At 40.8% G+C, this 19,391-nt stretch overlaps 1 protein-coding gene across 1 annotated transcript in view; it reads left to right on the forward strand.

Moving 5' to 3' along the window:
• AKT3 (AKT serine/threonine kinase 3) overlaps positions 1-19,391 on the forward strand; it is a 158,900-nt gene that overhangs the window by 12,661 nt on the left and 126,848 nt on the right. Inside the window, exon 2 of the mRNA XM_050315210.1 lies at positions 10-164. Coding sequence (XP_050171167.1) covers positions 119-164 — 46 coding nt within the window. The 5' untranslated portion in view covers positions 10-118. The remainder of the gene's footprint in view (positions 1-9; positions 165-19,391) is intronic.

Genomic DNA, 19,391 nt, shown 5'->3' on the forward strand with positions numbered 1-19,391 from the left:
TCCTTCCAGGCTGACTCATCAGTAGAAATTGTGAAGAGCTGCAGAAAAGAAGCCAAACAGACAAGCTGATAACTCAAAGAAATACTCTTTTGAGTTGGGGGTTCAGAGTGGAGTCATCATGAGCGATGTTACCATTGTGAAGGAAGGCTGGGTACAGAAGAGGGGTAAGTTCTACCTTTTAATGGAAGGTTCTTCTGATATTGTACACTGTGTGCAATGGTATTACATGGTTACACATATGAACGCTCTTGATTTATCTTCGGGTCTGCAGCAAGTTGATCTGACCATATGGAATTAGTGGCCATTAAGGCCTTGGTGTTTTCAATACTTAACCCTCAGCACTGCCTCTGTTTATAGGGGTAACCCACAGTAAGGAGGAAGTTGGACTCTGTAATTCCCACTTAACCTTGTTGTTGCAGCTGCTGTTACCTGTGTATCAGACTAAATAGGCTGTTGTGGCAGCTGGAAGAGGTAGTAATACAGGTGCACAGTAGACGCTTGCCTGGAAGCTGCTGCAGATGTGACACTTTGTGCGAAACTTCCTACATGCCAAAATCATTCAGTGTGTTTCAGCTTGTATTACAAATGCAAGTAGTCCCAGTAAAATCCACATAGTACTTGCATAAAGCTCAGCACGCACCTAATTACTTCACAGACCTGGAAGTCATGTGATTAAAGAATAATTATAAGCCAGTGTAAACTATGATTTTCTCTTACTTTTGAATTCCTGTGAATTCTTGAGATGTCACTTTATAATGTGTCCCCATGTGATTTACAAATTTGGGAAGGTTGCTGTATATTAAGCTTTGAATGGGAAACTTCTAGAAATATCTGGCATTCATATGTAATGAACTTTGGATGAAATCTTCCGTGCTTCATGCTACTCTGCTTTAGGTTGTGGTTGCACATATGATTATTTTAAAAAAACAACGTATTCTCTCTTGCAGAGAGAAGGTGATCTGGATTTTAGGGTGACTTATGCCATGAGTTTCTGTGATTCTAGCCCAGGAAGATTTAGCCTGAAATAGTGGATACAAAATTACCCTTTAATTTACAAAGAAATGCTTTGTTTCAATAGCAGTGTGTGAAGACAAAGATCATTATTGGCTTTGTTATTGCAGATTGACATTAAACGTCAAAGAAGCCAAGAGAATTAGAGAATAAGTTTGTTATTCTTTTATTGTTCCTGCATAAATTGTATTTCAGGATGCATTATGGGTATTGTAGATGAGCTAAACTATGCGAAGCTTAAGGCCTACTTCCTATTTTGGAGTATATGCTTGTATTTATAACAAATAAAATTTTATGTGGCAGGAACTATATAAAATTTTAAATTATTTTTCCTTCCCATCTTGTTATTTACTCAGTCTGGAGATCTGATTTCCTTTTTCCGCTATTTCATATAAATTTCTTTCAAATGATTAGGATGCTCCAAATAATTTTCTTTTATGTGACATCTGTTCCTTCATGTCTTATTGATTGTTCTTGTTACACCCTGGTATCAACTCTGTGAGCACTGGATATGCATATATTAATCACCAGGGACCAGAAAAGGACAATGTACAGTGAAACTCAATGTCTTAATATTTGAAATTCTGAAATGTAAAATAAAGGTTTTTCTCCTCATGCTGTTTTACTGTCTATTAATTGAAGAAAAGCCCACGGAGTTGGCATTTTGATGTTAGTTTTGTCAGTAATTGTTTTCTAATTAAAGACATTTCATGAAATGCATTTTCCCTTATCTTAAATAACTTCGAGTGAATTTATATGGGGATTTTTTTTTTTCATTTCTTGCTATAAGTTACTGTTGGTTTTTAGTGTTTTTGTTTTTTTTTTTTACTTAGATCTAGTATTGTCATTAATTTTCTGTGTCTGACTTAACTCTGGTTGTTGGTGGGTTAAAGTGTTTGCTTTGATTGTTTCTGAAGACAAAAGGAAAAGTGCAGTGTGTTTTACGATGTCAAGAATTTCTAAGCATTTAATTCAATGGTTATACATTTCATGTAATTACAACTTTTACTCTGACCTTGCTCAAGAGAATCAAAGTTAAGTTCATTTTTTAAATGTTACCAAGACATAGTATCTAACCTTAATCTAAATTCTTAAAATTGGAATATGCTCAGTAGACGCTTCCTATTTTGGCAGCTAAATATTCTCTCTCTTTACTAAGAAGCATCATGGGATTGGGTAAAGCTGCCTTCCTTCCATAAGCTAACATGCTGTTACACTTTTAAAGTGAATTCTCTGATCATCAGCAGTTGATACTCATTGGCTCAATTCCCAGGAGTGTTTTGGTAGGTACAAAGCAGGTTCCACCTGAAGGAAGGTGAGCATGGGATCTCTTTTCCAGGTGGACACCAAGTGAACTCCAGCCCCAGTGACCAGTCTTTTGGACTGGACCACATGTATGGTGCACCGTTTAATCTGAGACTCCAGACTGAATTTACCTTGAAATAAATCTTGTAAACCCTACCTGCTGGGGACATAGGGACCTGGACATCAGCTGCTTAAATTGACTGATCTGTTTTTATTTTGCCAAATTATTTGGTCGTGCGGATATAGCCTTGGACCTTTTAAAATTGTCCCTTTCAGCAGTCAGAATGGTTTGTGATACAAGAAAAAAATCCTATCTCTCTTTGTGATTCACAGCCCAGTCAAGGAGTATGAGGATGACTTGCAAGTACGGGAATGAAGAACGGTTCTGAGGAGCTGTGTAATGAGATAGGTCATTACAAAGGCGAGTTAAGCAACCTGAATGTGGGAGTGAGAGGGGAGGACTAAAAGTTGAGCTGGAGATCTCTCTCTGAATTGAGATTCTGCTAGAGAGAGGCTAGAGAAGACAGGGTATGTTAGGGTGCTGTGATACAATTCTTAATGGCTTTGAAATGCAGTAAGAAAATGTTTGCTTTATTATTCTTAGTGCTGTATCCAGTAATATTGGGCTGAGGGCTATATGTTTGTGTGTTTTTATCCCTGCTGTTGAGCACTGAAGAATCAGATGTGATGCTACACATTTGGCTTCAAAACCCTGTTTTTCTGTGTGTGCTTAAATGAGGAACCCATTGAGGTATTACTGTTTTACTCAACATTAAGAAAATACCAGAGTTAAATTTATTTGTGGTCATACTTGGCCTTTGAGTAGTCTTTAGGGGAAGATGTTTCAGTGTGGTGAGACAAGAGGAAGAATAAACTGTTATGTGTGAAAGGTCAAATGGGCAGAGATGACAGGCTGGAGGTGAGAACTTTGGACAACAGAAGACACAGAATCCAAAAGGAAGCAATGTCTGAGAAGCTTGGTGAACCTCAGGTGCAATCAGGTCTGGCTGGACCTCCCTGAGCAAGTAATGCAGCCCACTGAGAGCAGATTCAGAAAATGAAATAATTGGTAATTAGGATTTGATACCTATCAACACCCAGTGTGTTTCCAAAGTGAAGTGGGTGTTACTTTGGACCGTCTCCTGTCTGCTCCTGTGCCCCTTTGGCACTGGTAGTGCTCCTGGAGTGCATCATGGGGTTTTTAGTTTCATCTGGAAGGAACCAGGTTTCTGCACTCTGGGACTGCTTCGTGCAGCAACTGGAAGTGCATTAACTATGGTGATGGGAAGATTTGTTGCAAAAGTGCTCTCCTTACCTGAACTAAAGTGCTAATTCAGATGTACCCTGTGAGATGTCAGAACTTGTACAAGTGGAGAGCCAGCGGAGCAGTCTCCTTAGAGCTGAGTCTCTGCTCAGGGAAGAGAGGAGTGGGAATATGTTTGTATGGATGGTTTTATGGTTGTAACTTACTGTCCCAGTTTAAATGAGACAAGGGTCTTTTGCTGAGGATGAATTAGGAGGAAAAGACCCAAACTTCTCTTTCCAAACAATTATAAATCCAAAATTAAGAGGCTCCAATTGAAGGAAAACAAATTATGGAAAAGGGAAAATAACAGCCCTTTATTAAAAGGTATGTGTGTATTAACAGGAACACGAAAAAAAAAAACTCAAGTAAAATAACTAAGTAATACTCCTATACCCACCAATAATCCCCTTCAAGAACAAAACTGATAAACCGGCAAAAAAAAGAAATAGTTCAATTTCTTGCACCCTTTGGTGCTGTTCCAACCACAGTCAGCAGGGGGCGCCGTCGGGTCACTGGAGATGCAAAATTTGTAATGTCCTGTACCATTCACCAGGTGGCGCTGTTGGGTCACTGAAGGTGTAAAAAACTTGTAGTGTCCTATTATAGTCACCAGGTGGCGCTGTTGGATCACTGAAGGAGTTGAACTTGTAATGTCCAGTGCCCGTCACCAGGTGGCGCTGTTGGATCCTTGGCTGCCACCGGGGGGGAGGGGGGAGGGGGGGGAACAACAGCAATAAAACAGAAAGTTCTCCCAATGGAAGAAAACTCACAAACTTCAGCTGATTAGGGTCCGTTGTAAGCAGAGCTTGTAGTCAGCCAGAGGTGAGCCAAGAGCAGCCGCCAGAAACTCCCCTCCGACAGGAAAAGAAACAAAGGAGCCCGGCAGTGTCTGCAGCCCGCAGCAGCCTCTCACCCCGGCAGTGCGGAGAGAGAGTCTCCTCCCCCCCAGCCTCCACCCCCTTCCAGTCACACACCAGCCAACTCCCCCCTTCGTTGTCAAGGAGACAAATCTCCATCGTTAAGGGCTCCGGGTGATTCTTTTGTTCAACTAAAATGGCCCATCACAGAGCACACACACAGGCAGGAGGAAAGGAAAGAAAAATTCTTTGCTAAAAATACGAACTATGACATTATCCACCCCTAATTTTTTTTTCCTTTTCTCATGCCACCATACATCTATCAAATGGAACCTTTTTTAACTCCACATATACATACATCATTCTAGACTATGTACATATTCACAAATACATATAGATACAAATATGGGTAGAGTTATGACCTGTTTACCCTAAGATTATATCTCCTTGGGGTATGCACCGGGTTTCTCCATCTTCTTGCATCACCCACCATGTGCAACCAGGTCCTTGGGCAAAGACAACTCCACGAATGGATTTGCCTTTGCTCGAGGCATGGTTCACCCAAACTGTTTTGCCTAACATACCTCTCATGTGAACCACTGGGACCTTGTCCCCGTCTACAGTGTGAAGGGACTCTGATTGGGCAGGGCCGGCTCGATTGACGGAGCCTCTAGTGTTGACTAACCATGTAGCCTTTGCTAGGTGTTGATCCCAGTGTTTGAAAGTCCCTCCACCTAATGCTTTCAGGGTAGTCTTCAACAGTCCATTGCACCGTTCAACTTTCCCGGCAGCTGCTGCATGGTATGGTATGTGATAGACCCACTCAATGCCATGCTCTTTCGCCCAGGTGGTAACTAAACTATTTTTGAAGTGTGTCCCATTATCTGACTCAATCCGCTCTGGAGTGCCGTGCCGCCACAGGACCTGTTTTTCGAGGCCCAGGATGGTATTTCTGGCAGTGGCGTGGGGCACCGGATGCGTCTCCAGCCATCCAGTGGTGGCTTCCACCATGGTGAGCACATAGTGCTTACCTTGACGGGTCTGTGGCAGTGTGATATAATCAACCTGCCAAGCCTCCCCATACCTGTATTTATTCCACCGTCCACCATACCATAGGGGTTTCAGTCTCTTAGCCTGTTTAATGGCAGCGCATGTCTCACAGTCATGGATAACCTGAGAGATAGCATCCATGGTTAGATCCACCCCTCGGTCTCGTGCCCATTTGTAGGTGGCATCTCTGCCTTGATGGCCGGCGGCATCATGAGCCCATCGTGCTAAGAACAGTTCACCTTTGTGCTGCCAGTCTAGGTCCACCTGTGACACCTCAACTTGTGCAGCTCGGTCTGCCCGTTCATTGTTGCGATGTTCTTCATTGGCTCGATTTTTGGGCACGTGGGCATCTACGTGGCGGACCCTCACAATCAGCTTCTCTACCCGGGTAGCGATGTCTTGCCATATATCAGCGGCCCAGATGGGTTTTCCCCTACGTTTCCAATTGGTCTTCTTCCATCTGTCCAACCACCCCCACAGGGCATTGGCCACCATCCATGAGTCCGTGTAGAGGTAAAGTTTTGGCCACTTCTCTCGTTCAGCAATGTCCAATGCCAACTGGACAGCTTTGAGCTCTGCGAATTGGCTTGATTCACCCTCTCCTTCCATAGCTTCTGCAACTTGTCGTGTGGGACTCCATACAGCTGCTTTCCATTTACGTTTCATCCCTACAATACGGCAGGAACCATCAGTAAAGAGTGCGTAGCGTATGTCTTCTTCTGGTAGTTGGTTGTATGCTGGGGCTTCCTCTGCCCGTACTACCTGCTCTCCTTCTTCTTCTTCTGCTAGACTAAAATCCTCACCTTCCGGCCAGTTCGTGATGATTTCTAGGATCCCAGGGCGATTTGGGTTTCCAATGCGGGCGCGCTGCGTGATCAGGGCAGTCCATTTGCTCCAGGTGGCATCAGTGGCATGATGAGTAGAGGGCGTCTTCCCTTTGAACATCCAACTCAACACTGGCAGCCGAGGTGCCAGGAGGAGCTGTTCTTCTGTGCCAATCACCTCTGAGGCAGCTTGTACTCCCTCATAAGCTGCTAGGATCTCTTTTTCTGTTGGAGTGTAATTGGCTTCCGATCCCCTGTAGCATCGGCTCCAGAATCCAAGTGGGCGGCCTCGGGTCTCTCCAGGCACCTTCTGCCAGAGGCTCCAGGAGAGGCCCTTATCCCCAGATGCAGAGTAGAGTACATTCTTCACATCTGGTCCTGTCCTAACTGGCCCAAGGGCTACAGCATGGGCAATCTCCTGTTTAATCTGTTCAAATGCTTGCTGTTGTTCAGGACCCCACTGGAAATCATTCTTCTTGCGGGTTACCAGATAGAGAGGGCTTACGATCTGGCTGTACTCGGGGATATGCATTCTCCAAAAACCTATGGCACCCAGGAAAGCTTGTGTTTCCTTCTTGCTAGTTGGTGGGGCCATTGCTGTGATTTTATCGATGACTTCAGTCGGGATTTGACGACGTCCATCTTGCCACTTTACCCCCAGGAACTGGATCTCTCGGGCAGGTCCCTTGACTTTACTCTTTTTAATGGCAAACCCAGCTTCCAGGAGAATCTGTATGATCTTTTTTCCTTTCTCAGAGACCTCTTCTGCTGTGTCCCCCCATACAATGATGTCATCAATGTACTGCAGGTGTTCTGGGGCTTCACCTTTCTCTAGTGTAGCCTGGATCAATCCGTGGCAGATGGTGGGACTGTGTTTCCACCCCTGGGGCAGTCGGTTCCATGTGTACTGCACACCCCTCCACGTGAAAGCAAACTGCGGCCTGCACTCTGCTGCCAAGGGAATGGAGAAGAATGCATTCGCAATGTCGATAGTGGCGTACCACCTCGCTGCCTTAGACTCCAGCTCGTACTGGAGCTCCAACATGTCTGGAACTGCAGCACTCAATGGCGGGGTGGCTTCATTCAGGCCACGATAGTCCACAGTCAGTCTCCATTCTCCGTCGGACTTACGCACAGGCCAGATGGGGCTGTTGAAGGGGGAGTGGATCCTGCTGATCACTCCTTGGCTCTCCAGCTCACGGATCATCTTATGGATGGGAATCACAGAGTCTCGGTTTGTTCGGTACTGCCGACGGTGCACTATTGTAGTGGCAATTGGCACTCGCTGTTCCTCAACCTTCAACAGTCCCACAGCAGAAGGGTTCTCTGAGAGGCCAGGTAGTGAATTCAACTGCTTAGCAGCTTCTGTCTCCACAGCAGCTATTCCAAAAGCCCATCTATGTCCCTTGGGGTCTTTGAAATACCCATTCCTAAGGTAGTCAATGCCCAGGATACATGGGGCATCTGGACCAGTCACAATGGGGTGTTTCTGCCACTCCTTCCCGGTCAAGCTCACTTCAGCTTCCAGCACGGTCAACTGCTGCGACCCTCCTGTTACCCCAGAAATGGAAATAGCCTCTGGTCCCACATGTCCTGAGGGCATTAACGTACATTGAGCGCCAGTGTCAACCAAAGCCTTATATTCTTGTGGGTCTGATGTGCCAGGCCATCGGATCCACACCGTCCAATAGACACGGTTGTCCCGTGCCTCTACCTGGCTAGAGGCAGGGCCCCTCTAATACTGGTCTCTATCCTGCTCGTCACAGTTTTCCGTCTGCAAATACCGGCGGGAGGTACCTTCTAGTGGGTCAGATCCCTGCCCACGGGATACTGGCACTGCACTCACTTTCACGGACTTTGTTTTTCTCTGGTCCTTCAGCTCTTGTACTCGGGCTGCCAAAACATGGGTAGGTTTCCTGTCCCACTGTCTCATGTCTTCTCCATGGCCAGATAGGAAATACCACAGCTCAGTTCGTGAGGTCTGTCTACCCTCTCTAGCTGGGGGGCGCCCGGTTCTCACTGGTGCCACCTGGGAGCTGTTTCTCTCAATCTTTTCTAGGATTTTCTCTTGTTGATCTTGTAATTTTGTAGCTATGTTAGTCAGGTTATTGATCGAGGTCTCTACAGAGGAAACGCGGGCTTGTAGTGATCCTTGGACCATACTGTCGTACATCCGAAGTTTATTTGCTATAACCGCCACTGGCTCACTCTTTTCCCCAGCCTCCAATGATGTCAAGTAACTGACGTGTGCAGATGGCCCCATACGTATGAAGGTCCACCACATGTATGGTGTAAATCTAACCTTGTCAGGATCGTGATTAGCTTGCATATCCCTTCCAAACAGAATCTCCAACAGTGCCATTTCCCTCAGGCGTCGGATCCCCTCCTCCATGGTATTCCAGCTCTTCACCAAATGGTCTGCCTGCAAAGCCTCTTTGTAAACGAACCTTTCTCTCACAGCGTCCAGCAGCCGTGCCCAGAGAGACAGGGGTTTTGATTCTCTCACAAATGCCCCTTCAATGCCCACATCCTGGGCAATAGACCTCAAGAACCTTGCTTCACCGCCATCAAGGTTTATGGTATCACCCGTGGAGTCCCAGACTCGAATCATCCAGGTCAGTATGGGCTCATTCGAGTGACGAAGGACATCTGACCGTAATTTCCGGAGGTTGTCATATGATAAGGACTCAGTGATGATTTCTGGCTCCGGGTTGGCTACCTGTGAGGGTCCTGCCTCCCCATCATCATCTACTGGGCGAACTGATTTGGTCTTATATTTCCTCTTTTGGATAGGGGCAACCTCCATTGACTTGTTTGGTTCCTTGGAACTGGCCTTATCTGGAGTCACCCTTGTATCAGACCTCTCACTTTCATTTTTTCCTTTACCCTGTGAGGGCTGCACCATACCGAGCACCTTTTGGTCCTGGTAAATCCTGGGCCTAACTACGAATATTAGATATGACACCGTGGCAATAGATATGACACCTTGCACGAGAAGCCCCAAAAGTAAAATGTCTCTTACATCTAAAGAGAGTTTAAATCTCTCAGAGGCTATTGTAGTGGAACCAAAGGGAAAATGTATGAAGGGTTGGGCAAATATACTCCCCTGTGTTTCTCCATAGGAATAGGTGCCATTATCCTTAAAACCCCAAAGGAGACAGTGTAGGTTAGGGCAGTAATATATCCTTGAGAACATATCCCGAAGGAAAATAACAGGTACTGAGTTTACTATGTCATAAAACCAGTGCGAGATCTCAAACATACTTATTGCAATGAGGGTCATAGTGTCTGAGCTGAAAAACATCGACAGGTGGGACATAGATTTCGGCATAATTATATACCACAGAAAAGCAGCGATCTTAGACTTCATGGTGCCTATAGGTTCACAAACACATATCAAGTCACACAAGGGCAGTTATTCCTTTTCCACTTTTCCTCTCTCGGGCCCCACGTTGGGCGCCAAAAGATGTCCCAGTTTAAATGAGACAAGGGTCTTTTGCTGAGGATGAATTAGGAGGAAAAGACCCAAACTTCTCTTTCCAAACAATTATAAATCCAAAATTAAGAGGCTCCAATTGAAGGAAAACAAATTATGGAAAAGGGAAAATAACAGCCCTTTATTAAAAGGTATGTGTGTATTAACAGGAACACGAAAAAAAAAACTCAAGTAAAATAACTAAGTAATACTCCTATACCCACCAATAATCCCCTTCAAGAACAAAACTGATAAACCGGCAAAAAAAGAAATAGTTCAATTTCTTGCACCCTTTGGTGCTGTTCCAACCACAGTCAGCAGGGGGCGCCGTCGGGTCACTGGAGATGCAAAATTTGTAATGTCCTGTACCATTCACCAGGTGGCGCTGTTGGGTCACTGAAGGTGTAAAAAACTTGTAGTGTCCTATTATAGTCACCAGGTGGCGCTGTTGGATCACTGAAGGAGTTGAACTTGTAATGTCCAGTGCCCGTCACCAGGTGGCGCTGTTGGATCCTTGGCTGCCACCGGGGGGGGAGGGGGGAGGGGGGGGAACAACAGCAATAAAACAGAAAGTTCTCCCAATGGAAGAAAACTCACAAACTTCAGCTGATTAGGGTCCGTTGTAAGCAGAGCTTGTAGTCAGCCAGAGGTGAGCCAAGAGCAGCCGCCAGAAACTCCCCTCCGACAGGAAAAGAAACAAAGGAGCCCGGCAGTGTCTGCAGCCCGCAGCAGCCTCTCACCCCGGCAGTGCGAGAGAGAGAGTCTCCTCCCCCCCCAGCCTCCACCCCCTTCCAGTCACACACCAGCCAACTCCCCCCTTCGTTGTCAAGGAGACAAATCTCCATCGTTAAGGGCTCCGGGTGATTCTTTTGTTCAACTAAAATGGCCCATCACAGAGCACACACACACAGGCAGGAGGAAAGGAAAGAAAAATTCTTTGCTAAAAATACGAACTATGACACTTACTGTCTTAGATCTAGTGATAAGAAACAAGCATCTGATGGCCTGTGTCCACGCATGCTGCTGCAAAGATGTTCTTGCAATTCACTGTCTCAGTGAGGTTAATGATTTTTCTTTTTTTCTGTTCTCCACTTATTCTTTTAGCCAGATTAGGAGAGAGATGGGTTGTCTTCCATTATTTACTTTTTAGGTGACACCAGCTTTTTTCCATGTAATGCATACAGTTGAAAGAGAAGTGATTTTGACTAAAAATCCTGAGTACAGTGACTCGAACCTTGCTGCTGATAAGCAGAAATTAAACATTTGACATTTATGCAGTTAGTGTAAGCACTCTGCAGTAATTGCTGAAATGACTTTTACATTTTGGATTTCCTTTTAAGCACAATGTTTTGCAGAGTGGGGTTTTTTTTATATTTATGTATTTTTAGTTTTACTTAGTATGCTTTCACTGTATTTACTAATTTAAATTTAGTGTTTTATTGGGGGGATATGTTTTTAATTTATCAATTTGGAAACAGATGGTTTTTTACAGGGATGAAGATGCTTAGTATGATTAAGCTATGTCATTACAAAAATGAATTTTATGGAGTTTTATGCAATTTTATGGAGTCTTATAATTCAACTGGTATTTTTTTCTTTAAAGCCAAAGTTTCCTGAGTTGTAGAGTTGACCTTGTCTGTGGTCTATAGTAGTCACAACAATTAGATTTAAGAATCATTAATAACTATGCTTAATTGCATCCTAATTTCTTTATATATAACCTGTGCCCAAGACTTCAATTAATTTAAACATATGAAAAGGTTTAAGAGTCTTTATTACCATGTTATCGAAAGATCATTTGGCACAAAAGAGAAATTGACAAAGATGCTAACTTTCTAAAGGACACAGTTTTAAATTTAATGTGTCAACTAACTGTTATTTTAATTGAAAGAGTAAGGTTTTTTGGGAGGACATACCTGGTGTGTATTGCATAGCAAGATGGCTAAATCATTATTTAAAGATGAAGCAAAATGGTATCTGTTTAAGTTAGTGCTTGTGTTGTCATACTTCAATTACCACACTTCTGTTTGGGCTTCTGTGTTTCTGTGTTTTACACTAGATAATTTTGTTTGTTGTGGTAGTCTTTGCATGGGTTACATGATATATTTTTACCCAAATTTTACTGAATAGGTAATACATCTGACTTGGGTTTGGGGGTGAATTTAATATAATCTTACATGTTTAATGTCCTTGTTTTATCTTTGAACGCTCACCTGAAGTACAGAAGTACCTGTATGAAAATTTTATAGTGTTAATATTTCTGAACCTATACAGTTTATAGGATAAGATGTGTTTGATTTACTGTGATGAGATCCACTCAACTGCTGGTCTGTTTTAATTTTTGCAATTCAGGACATGATGCAGGTATCATGGGATTTTAAGAAATAACCATGTGGAAAACATTTTCTGTTGTTATATCTACTATCCAGAAGAATAAATAGTGTAGTGGAATAAATCTGTTGTTCCAAATAGGAATACAATTGTTGTTTAAAGGACTAATTATTAATAGTCTTAGAATAACATCTCTTCTCCCCTCCTCCCGCTGGCTCGAAACCAGAAAAAGAACTGTATTCTTTCATTTAATGGACATTGAGTTTTACAGTTGAACCAAGACCAAACAGATGTTAATTTTGGAAATAAACACTGGAGACTGAGTTCATGTGGTATTTTTTTGGTGGTTGTTTTTTTTTTCCCCTGTTTTTTTTTTCTTTTTTTTTTGGGGGGGCATAAATGCCTTGATTGAAAAATTAATCTCAGAAGTTATGGTATTAATTGAGTGTTTTTCACAATCTGTCAGAAGTCTTGTTTGCAGATTGTCTGAATTATTTGAGCAGTTTAACGCACCTCTAAGAAAGACAAGTTTAAATAGACTATGTTGAACATCTGCTACACAAAGTAGAAGAAATTTAAACAATTTTTTTCTAATTGTCTTAGCAAATAGTAGCTTAAGGTAAAGTCTTGATTGATGAACCACTTGAAACTAAAAAAGCATTTCATATTGTAATTGTTCTATTCTAATTCTATGTAATTAATAGAAAATGTGAGTTACTGTATAGTTTCCAATAAAATATATGATTGTAAAACAGACGGTTCCATGTGGACCAAAGAGAGAAAAATTGACAGTGCAAGCTTTCTAATATCCATATATGTAAGCTAGATTTTTTTAAAAATTCCTGAATAGTTAAGAGATTGCTGTATCATGCACTCAGTGTAGAAATGGATTTAGGTAAAAGTGTAAAGTTGCTTGCAGTCAGGGAATCCGCATACACAGGTTTTTGGTTTTTTTTGCTTCCACATACTCTCTGAGCAGAGATCTGTGTATTTAGAGGCTGTTTTCCTGCAGCTACCCCACTGGGAGAGAAGGGCCTTGGGCCCTTCCTCTGTCCCACACACTCTGTAGTTGGCTACCAAGATCTTCTTTTTGAAATAATTATAACCTTTTTAATCATACTTGTCCTTGAAGGAGGATCAGAACCATATGGATATCCTGAACTAGATGCAACCAGCCTGAGTGTGGGGTGTTCTCTTTGCTAAATAACTTTATTCCAGGTACTTTTTAGGTAATAAATGAGTGTAATTTTTGCAGCTCTTCACCTTGTATTATTACCGGTTTCTGTGGTTAAAGGCAGTTTTCTATAGTAATTGAATTGTAAAGTATTTTAAACAGTCTCAAGATTTTTCTCTGCAATATCTTTGCTGAATGCCAGTTTAGATAATTACGCATGGTTGATCAATTTTTAAATTTTTAAAATTGTTTTTGTTGCATTTTACCTATAATACAGACTGTTTTCAGTTTTTAAATGGTTATACAGTTGTGATTCTCATTGGTGGAAATAGTGCTCTTCTAGATGGAGCTGTATTGTAGATGACAGTGGCTAAAATTCTGTGCCTGTTGTTTGATTGCATGTATTTGTTCCTGCCAGTAATACATCAGATAGAAGATGCAGGAATATATTCAAAGGGAGGAGGGTGTTCTCCTATGTCTGTACTAACAGGGTATTATTAACACGGAACATTCATGGGAATATCAGTATGTTTGACCTTGGTGCTATTGATGTTCAGATTTTTGAAAAGAAGTTAAATTCAATACCTAAACTGAATCCTTGTTTATTTTCCTTTCAGTTGCTTGTAAGGCATGTTTCTGGTGCTTATGACTTTGAGCTTTTTCATATCCTGAGTTTTATGGTAGAAAAGTGCTATTCCTCACAAGAACAGGTTGCTTGTTACATAGGGAAAATACCTAGGCTGTGTGTGTTTTTGAGTATCCTAGACACACTGGCTTATATGTTCTTGTATGTCTGTTCCATTTCCTGTATAATAAATGCTGCCTGGTTGCTCATGTTCTGGAGGTTTTTTCCATTCATACTGGTTTCTCTTATTTATACCAGTTTGTTACCTATGAGGGCAATACTTCTAAAGAAACGAGGTTAAATGTTCTCAGTTGTAGGGATAAGGGAAGCAAGATGTTAACGATTCATTGCCCTTTTCCTGCTCACAACCCTTTTGGCTTGGCAGTACTGCATGACCAGCAGATGTCCAATGTTGGGGAAGAACTCGAGGAACTGTTTTGCAAATACATGTTTTCTGTTTAATAATACTTCTACTTTTTACTTGAAGCTTAAATAGTCACACTGTGTAATGCCTTTGTCATACTGTAATATGTTGGTTAAACTTAAAATTCTTTTGTGCTAAGGTCACTTGCACATTGAAAACATAGTTATTACAAGGATAATTTACTTGTAATACCAGAACTTTTGATACCTCATAAAAAAAATCATCTTCCCCCAGTATACCTACATGTCAGTCCAAAAAATCTCCCAAGTCTTTGTGATTTATTTTATTTCAGAGGCAATCCATGTACCTGTTCTTCTCACCTCAGGTCAATCAGCTTATGGCCTCTATGGGATCCACTTCTTTAATACTACCCCTGCTGTAATCTTTAAAAACATTAATAAGGTCAACAGCTGTGACTTGAAACTAGGTCCTGAAGGAGTTTTAGAACTGGATTGAGAAGTCAGAGTTTTAGGGCATGAATATGAAAGAGGAAATTGAGACTGCAAATTAAGATACAGAAAAAATATGCTTTGGGAAGAGATTAGACTAGTCATAATTTAGGGAGTAAATGTACAGTGGAAGACAAGGGAAAAAGGTTTTGTAACCACTCTGAATGCTGAATTGTAACCACTCTGAATTGCTTTTTGCTTTCTTAGAGGAACTCTTGACCCTTCATGAGCATCTCTACAAACTGTTGATAAAATTGAGAGGGATTTTTCCATCAAAACATGGAAAGATGCTGATAGCGCATGGGATTTATTCAACCTCCAAGTTCTTAAGTGCAGTTTGATCTTTGCTAAATTACAGGCAAAACATTGTTACTCAGTTCCAGCAACACAGACCTCGACTTGCTCGGAGAGGGTTTCCTGGCTCTCTGGGTAGGACTCCATCAGCATAATAGAGCCAAATCTTAGGAAAGGTGCTTAGATTTTGGTGTTCATACTATATGTTTCTAGATCTTTGCTTTGGGTGCACTATCATATCTGTTACTATGGACTTGGGAGCCTCTTGGCAGTGGGAATGTGAGTTGTGGTCACACTGTAAGCCAAAGCTTGTAATAGTTGATAACTGAAAGATGTGCTTCAGGTGTATACTCCTTATCTGTAACACCGGTGTACTTCCAGTCCTTTTCAGTACCATCTCTTACTGTGTCTCAGCTAGTCTGTTGTTATTGATTACTTCCCTTGCAAATCAGGGCATTGTTATCTTACTTTATGTAAATATAAATACATTCTTATGTAATCAGATCACTCCAACTAGTATCTTGTTTACTGTAAATTCTGAATTTATAGTTTGCTTTCTTATAAAGCGCTTTCTTAAAAACTGATAGGAAGATAGAAAATAAATATATGAGATACCAGACCACTGATAAGAAAACAGATTCCCTTTTACTAGGTAGATTTAGAAGTTCATTTTAAAATTGATGGCTGTCTTCCCAAAAATATTTAGTTACAACATAGTAGCATCCAATTTCATTAGTTATCATTTTTACACTGAAATTCCAAACTGTATATTCCCCAGTTATTCACATTTGAACAGTTGAAGTGTAAAAAAAAATTTACTTACTGTAGCTTCCTCATGGGCTTTAATCAACATTGTCATGCTAAGAAAATTACTGAAACCAGAATAGTCTTCATAAACAGCTGCTAACTGGGCCTAGGTACTGAGAACCACACCATCAGCAAGAGATTTGAGTGCTACTGGATAAAAGTGCTCTATGCTTTTTGTTGAGATAAACTTGGGGACAACTGTGTAATGAAGAAAGGCATATAAGGTGGTAAATTATGTAAAGAATGAGGCCAACAGTGTCTTAAATTTGGCACTCAGTGTTGTGGAAACCTGAATTTGTCTGTCACAGTTTCCCTCGGATAAAATAGAAATAGTATTGTTACTTCACCTCAGAGACTTCCTGAATGTGAGTTTGTTTATCCTTGAGAAACTTCTGAGTGGCTTACAGTATGATATTCAGGCTTTTTAAAATAAAATATTATGTAATTAAAATATAATTTTTGTATAGGAAGTAAAATGAATCTAACAGTTGAAATTCAGACTGAAAAAGAAGCAGTAGATTTTTTGGGTTTCATTGATCCTTTGTACATGTTGCAGAGGAAGAGGTAAAATCACTTGGGTCATACAAAGGGAGGAGTTGTTAAGAAGATGAAAAAAATCTTAAGGTTAGTTCTTTTGTGGCATGTCTTCCAGAGAGACCGGAGGAAACTCCTGAACAGTGATCACTGGGAAAGAGCAATCCATAGAAACATGACAACATCTCTACCTATACTTGCACACTTTTGACCCAATGAAACTGTGTAGATGGATTAGTGGTATAACTTCTACACACATGAAAATACTTACAAAATATTGTGCTTTCATGTAGCATCATTTGCTTTACTTTAGCACTCACTTTGTTTTGAACTGCGCTGGCTTTTATAATATCATGCCAGTTTCTGTGTGCTGACTGACACATCGGAAACTTTTCTAAACAAGTTTATTCTTATCTTCAGAAACAGCAGCAACTACTGTATTTTAATTAGAAGCTTGTGGACTTGCCCCTGATAGATGCCGTTCCATGTTTGCTTGAAATTTATGTTAAGTGGAATCTGTTGCTGAAATGGGGGAAGCGTCATGTCCTCTTCTTACTCTGTTGTGTTGGCACTTGTGCTCATAATGGTGACATGGTGAATCATGCCAGGAAATTTATCTGGATGAAAAGGAATCTATTTTTATTTTCCTAGCTGACTTTCAGATGGATCATTTCCCTGACCTGACTCACTGTGTAGCTGCACGAACAGTAGTGCTGGCACACATGGGAATGGGCGAGCGGCCACATGGAGGGGCAGGGCATCTCCCTCCTAGTGGCAGCTCCCTCTTTGCAGGGGTAAACTGGCTACAGAACTGCACCTAGAACTTCGATTATCACTACCACCAGACTCTGGCACAACTTGTTTGTATTTCAAGATGTTTTTCTTTGAAGTTCATGTTTAGAAAAAGGCCACTGATTTACTCTTGTGCTAGTTCTAAATGTGATGGAATTAAAAAATGCCACCAGGAGGTTAGCTAGTTCATATTCCTGTGTGGTTTTGGTTTTTAAACAAATAAAATTTTTTCACAGAATAGTGACCTGGCTAATATGTGAAGTGGTTCCTTAATCCAAATGATAGAGTAGCTTTGTGATCCTCTTGGTTTTAGAGTTTGAAAGCTGTTTAAAAACAGTATTTTAACAAAAAAAAAAATCAAACCCAAAGCTTATGATAGATAGATAGATAGAAACTTTTCTGAGGCTAGTGAGTTGTTGGCTCCTAGGTATTAGTCAAGATTAAAGTGGTTCTCAGAGTTCAGAATATACACACTGTCTTGGTGGACAATAAGTAAAACTTCAGGTAATGTTAATTTGTAAGCCTCTTGAGTTTTCTCATGTAGTTTCTGTAGAGTTCCTGGTATATTTGGTAGAATTCCTGTAAAGTAGATTTTGTCTGAAATTCATTCTTTGCAAATCTATTGCTGGGTTTGCTCGTTTATATACAAAAATTTGGAGAAGGATCAAGCCTTTTCAGATTTCAACTTGCAAAGTGGATATTTTAAATAAATTTTTTTTGTTGTAAACATTTGTATTTGGCATCCCTTTGGGCAATTTTCAGTCATAGTCAGGATCTTACAAGTTTCACACCATGTGCATATGTGGAACTACTGTTGGCACAAGGTTTATGTAGAGATGACGAACTTTTCTTTCACTTGATCCCACCATCCTTTCTCCAAAGGAGAAGAATTTGCTGTTATATGCTGCTCTGTGGACAACCATGATGATAGTAGATGATATTAGATGAAATGGATAAATTTCATGGCAAATGAAACAAAAAAAAAGAGCCCAAAGCCCCAAACCAACTCAACCCGGCCCCACTGTTTTTAAGGATCTTTTCTATCACTTTGTGTTCCCCTGAACCCTCTCCAGGGTACAGAAGAAGATAGCTGCAGATATTATTTAGTCTACAAATGACAACTTAGAGAAACAGTTATGGTCATAGAACATTTTTTGTAGTATATAATAGCTGTGTAATACACATGTGTGTATTGGTCTCTGAGATATATTTTTTGTGCCAGCCTCCCAGGTATCAGTATAGTCATTAAGAGATAAGGACACAAATGTTGAGTGTATTGGTAATGAGGGCTTAAATGATCTTCCCTAAATAGGTAATATTTATTATTATTATTTGCCTCTGATAATAAAAGCTTGACCCACTCAAAGAAGGTCACAGTCTAGAAAATTCTGACATTAATAGGTACTTCATGTGCTTTTGAAGAACATACTTCAATAATTTAATTTATTTTTACATAAGAATATAAAAACTGAATTTGTGGTTTGTAAATGAACCGAATTCATTATTTTAATGAATTTTGCAGTAAAAAAGGTAACAAGTTGGTACTCTAGAGCTGGCTAGAATAAATGGGGAGAAAAAAGCTTTTTATTGAGAGGCAACATGTGTGCCAAAGCGTCACTGTCTAGTCATCCGTAGTATGTCTGACTTGGCCTTACAGAAGTGAAATATCTCTATAATAAAGTGAGTTTTGCTGGATAGAAAATCACAGGTCATCATATTCAGTGAAATTATCGTCACTGGCAAATTACCTCATGACAGGCATTTGTATTTTTTTAGTAAATAGAATCTTACATTATAGCTTTAGCATATTAATATTTCCTTTCTTTCAATGCACTATATTCCCTAAAAGCCATTTGTGGTTGGTAGACTGTTCATGTCAATGTACTTGTAGGTTTAGCATAGAAGAAAACTTTATACTGATTAGATAAAGTGGTTTATAAAAAGGGTGGCTTACCATGATCTCTCTTTTACCAATTGACATATTTAAAAATGCTCCAAATAACTTCTCATCTCTGGAGTTCCTAGAAAATCTGTCTGTATTTCTTCACTTAGAGCGTGTATTCTTTAATACACAGAACAAGAAATTAATCAATTTATTAACATTTAATCTTTCCTCAGAATAGATAAATATTA

Source organism: Myiozetetes cayanensis, unplaced genomic scaffold (genome assembly GCF_022539395.1).
Source record: "Myiozetetes cayanensis isolate MyiCay16 unplaced genomic scaffold, myiCay2020 scf2-11, whole genome shotgun sequence".
NCBI classification, from domain to species: domain Eukaryota; kingdom Metazoa; phylum Chordata; class Aves; order Passeriformes; family Tyrannidae; genus Myiozetetes; species Myiozetetes cayanensis.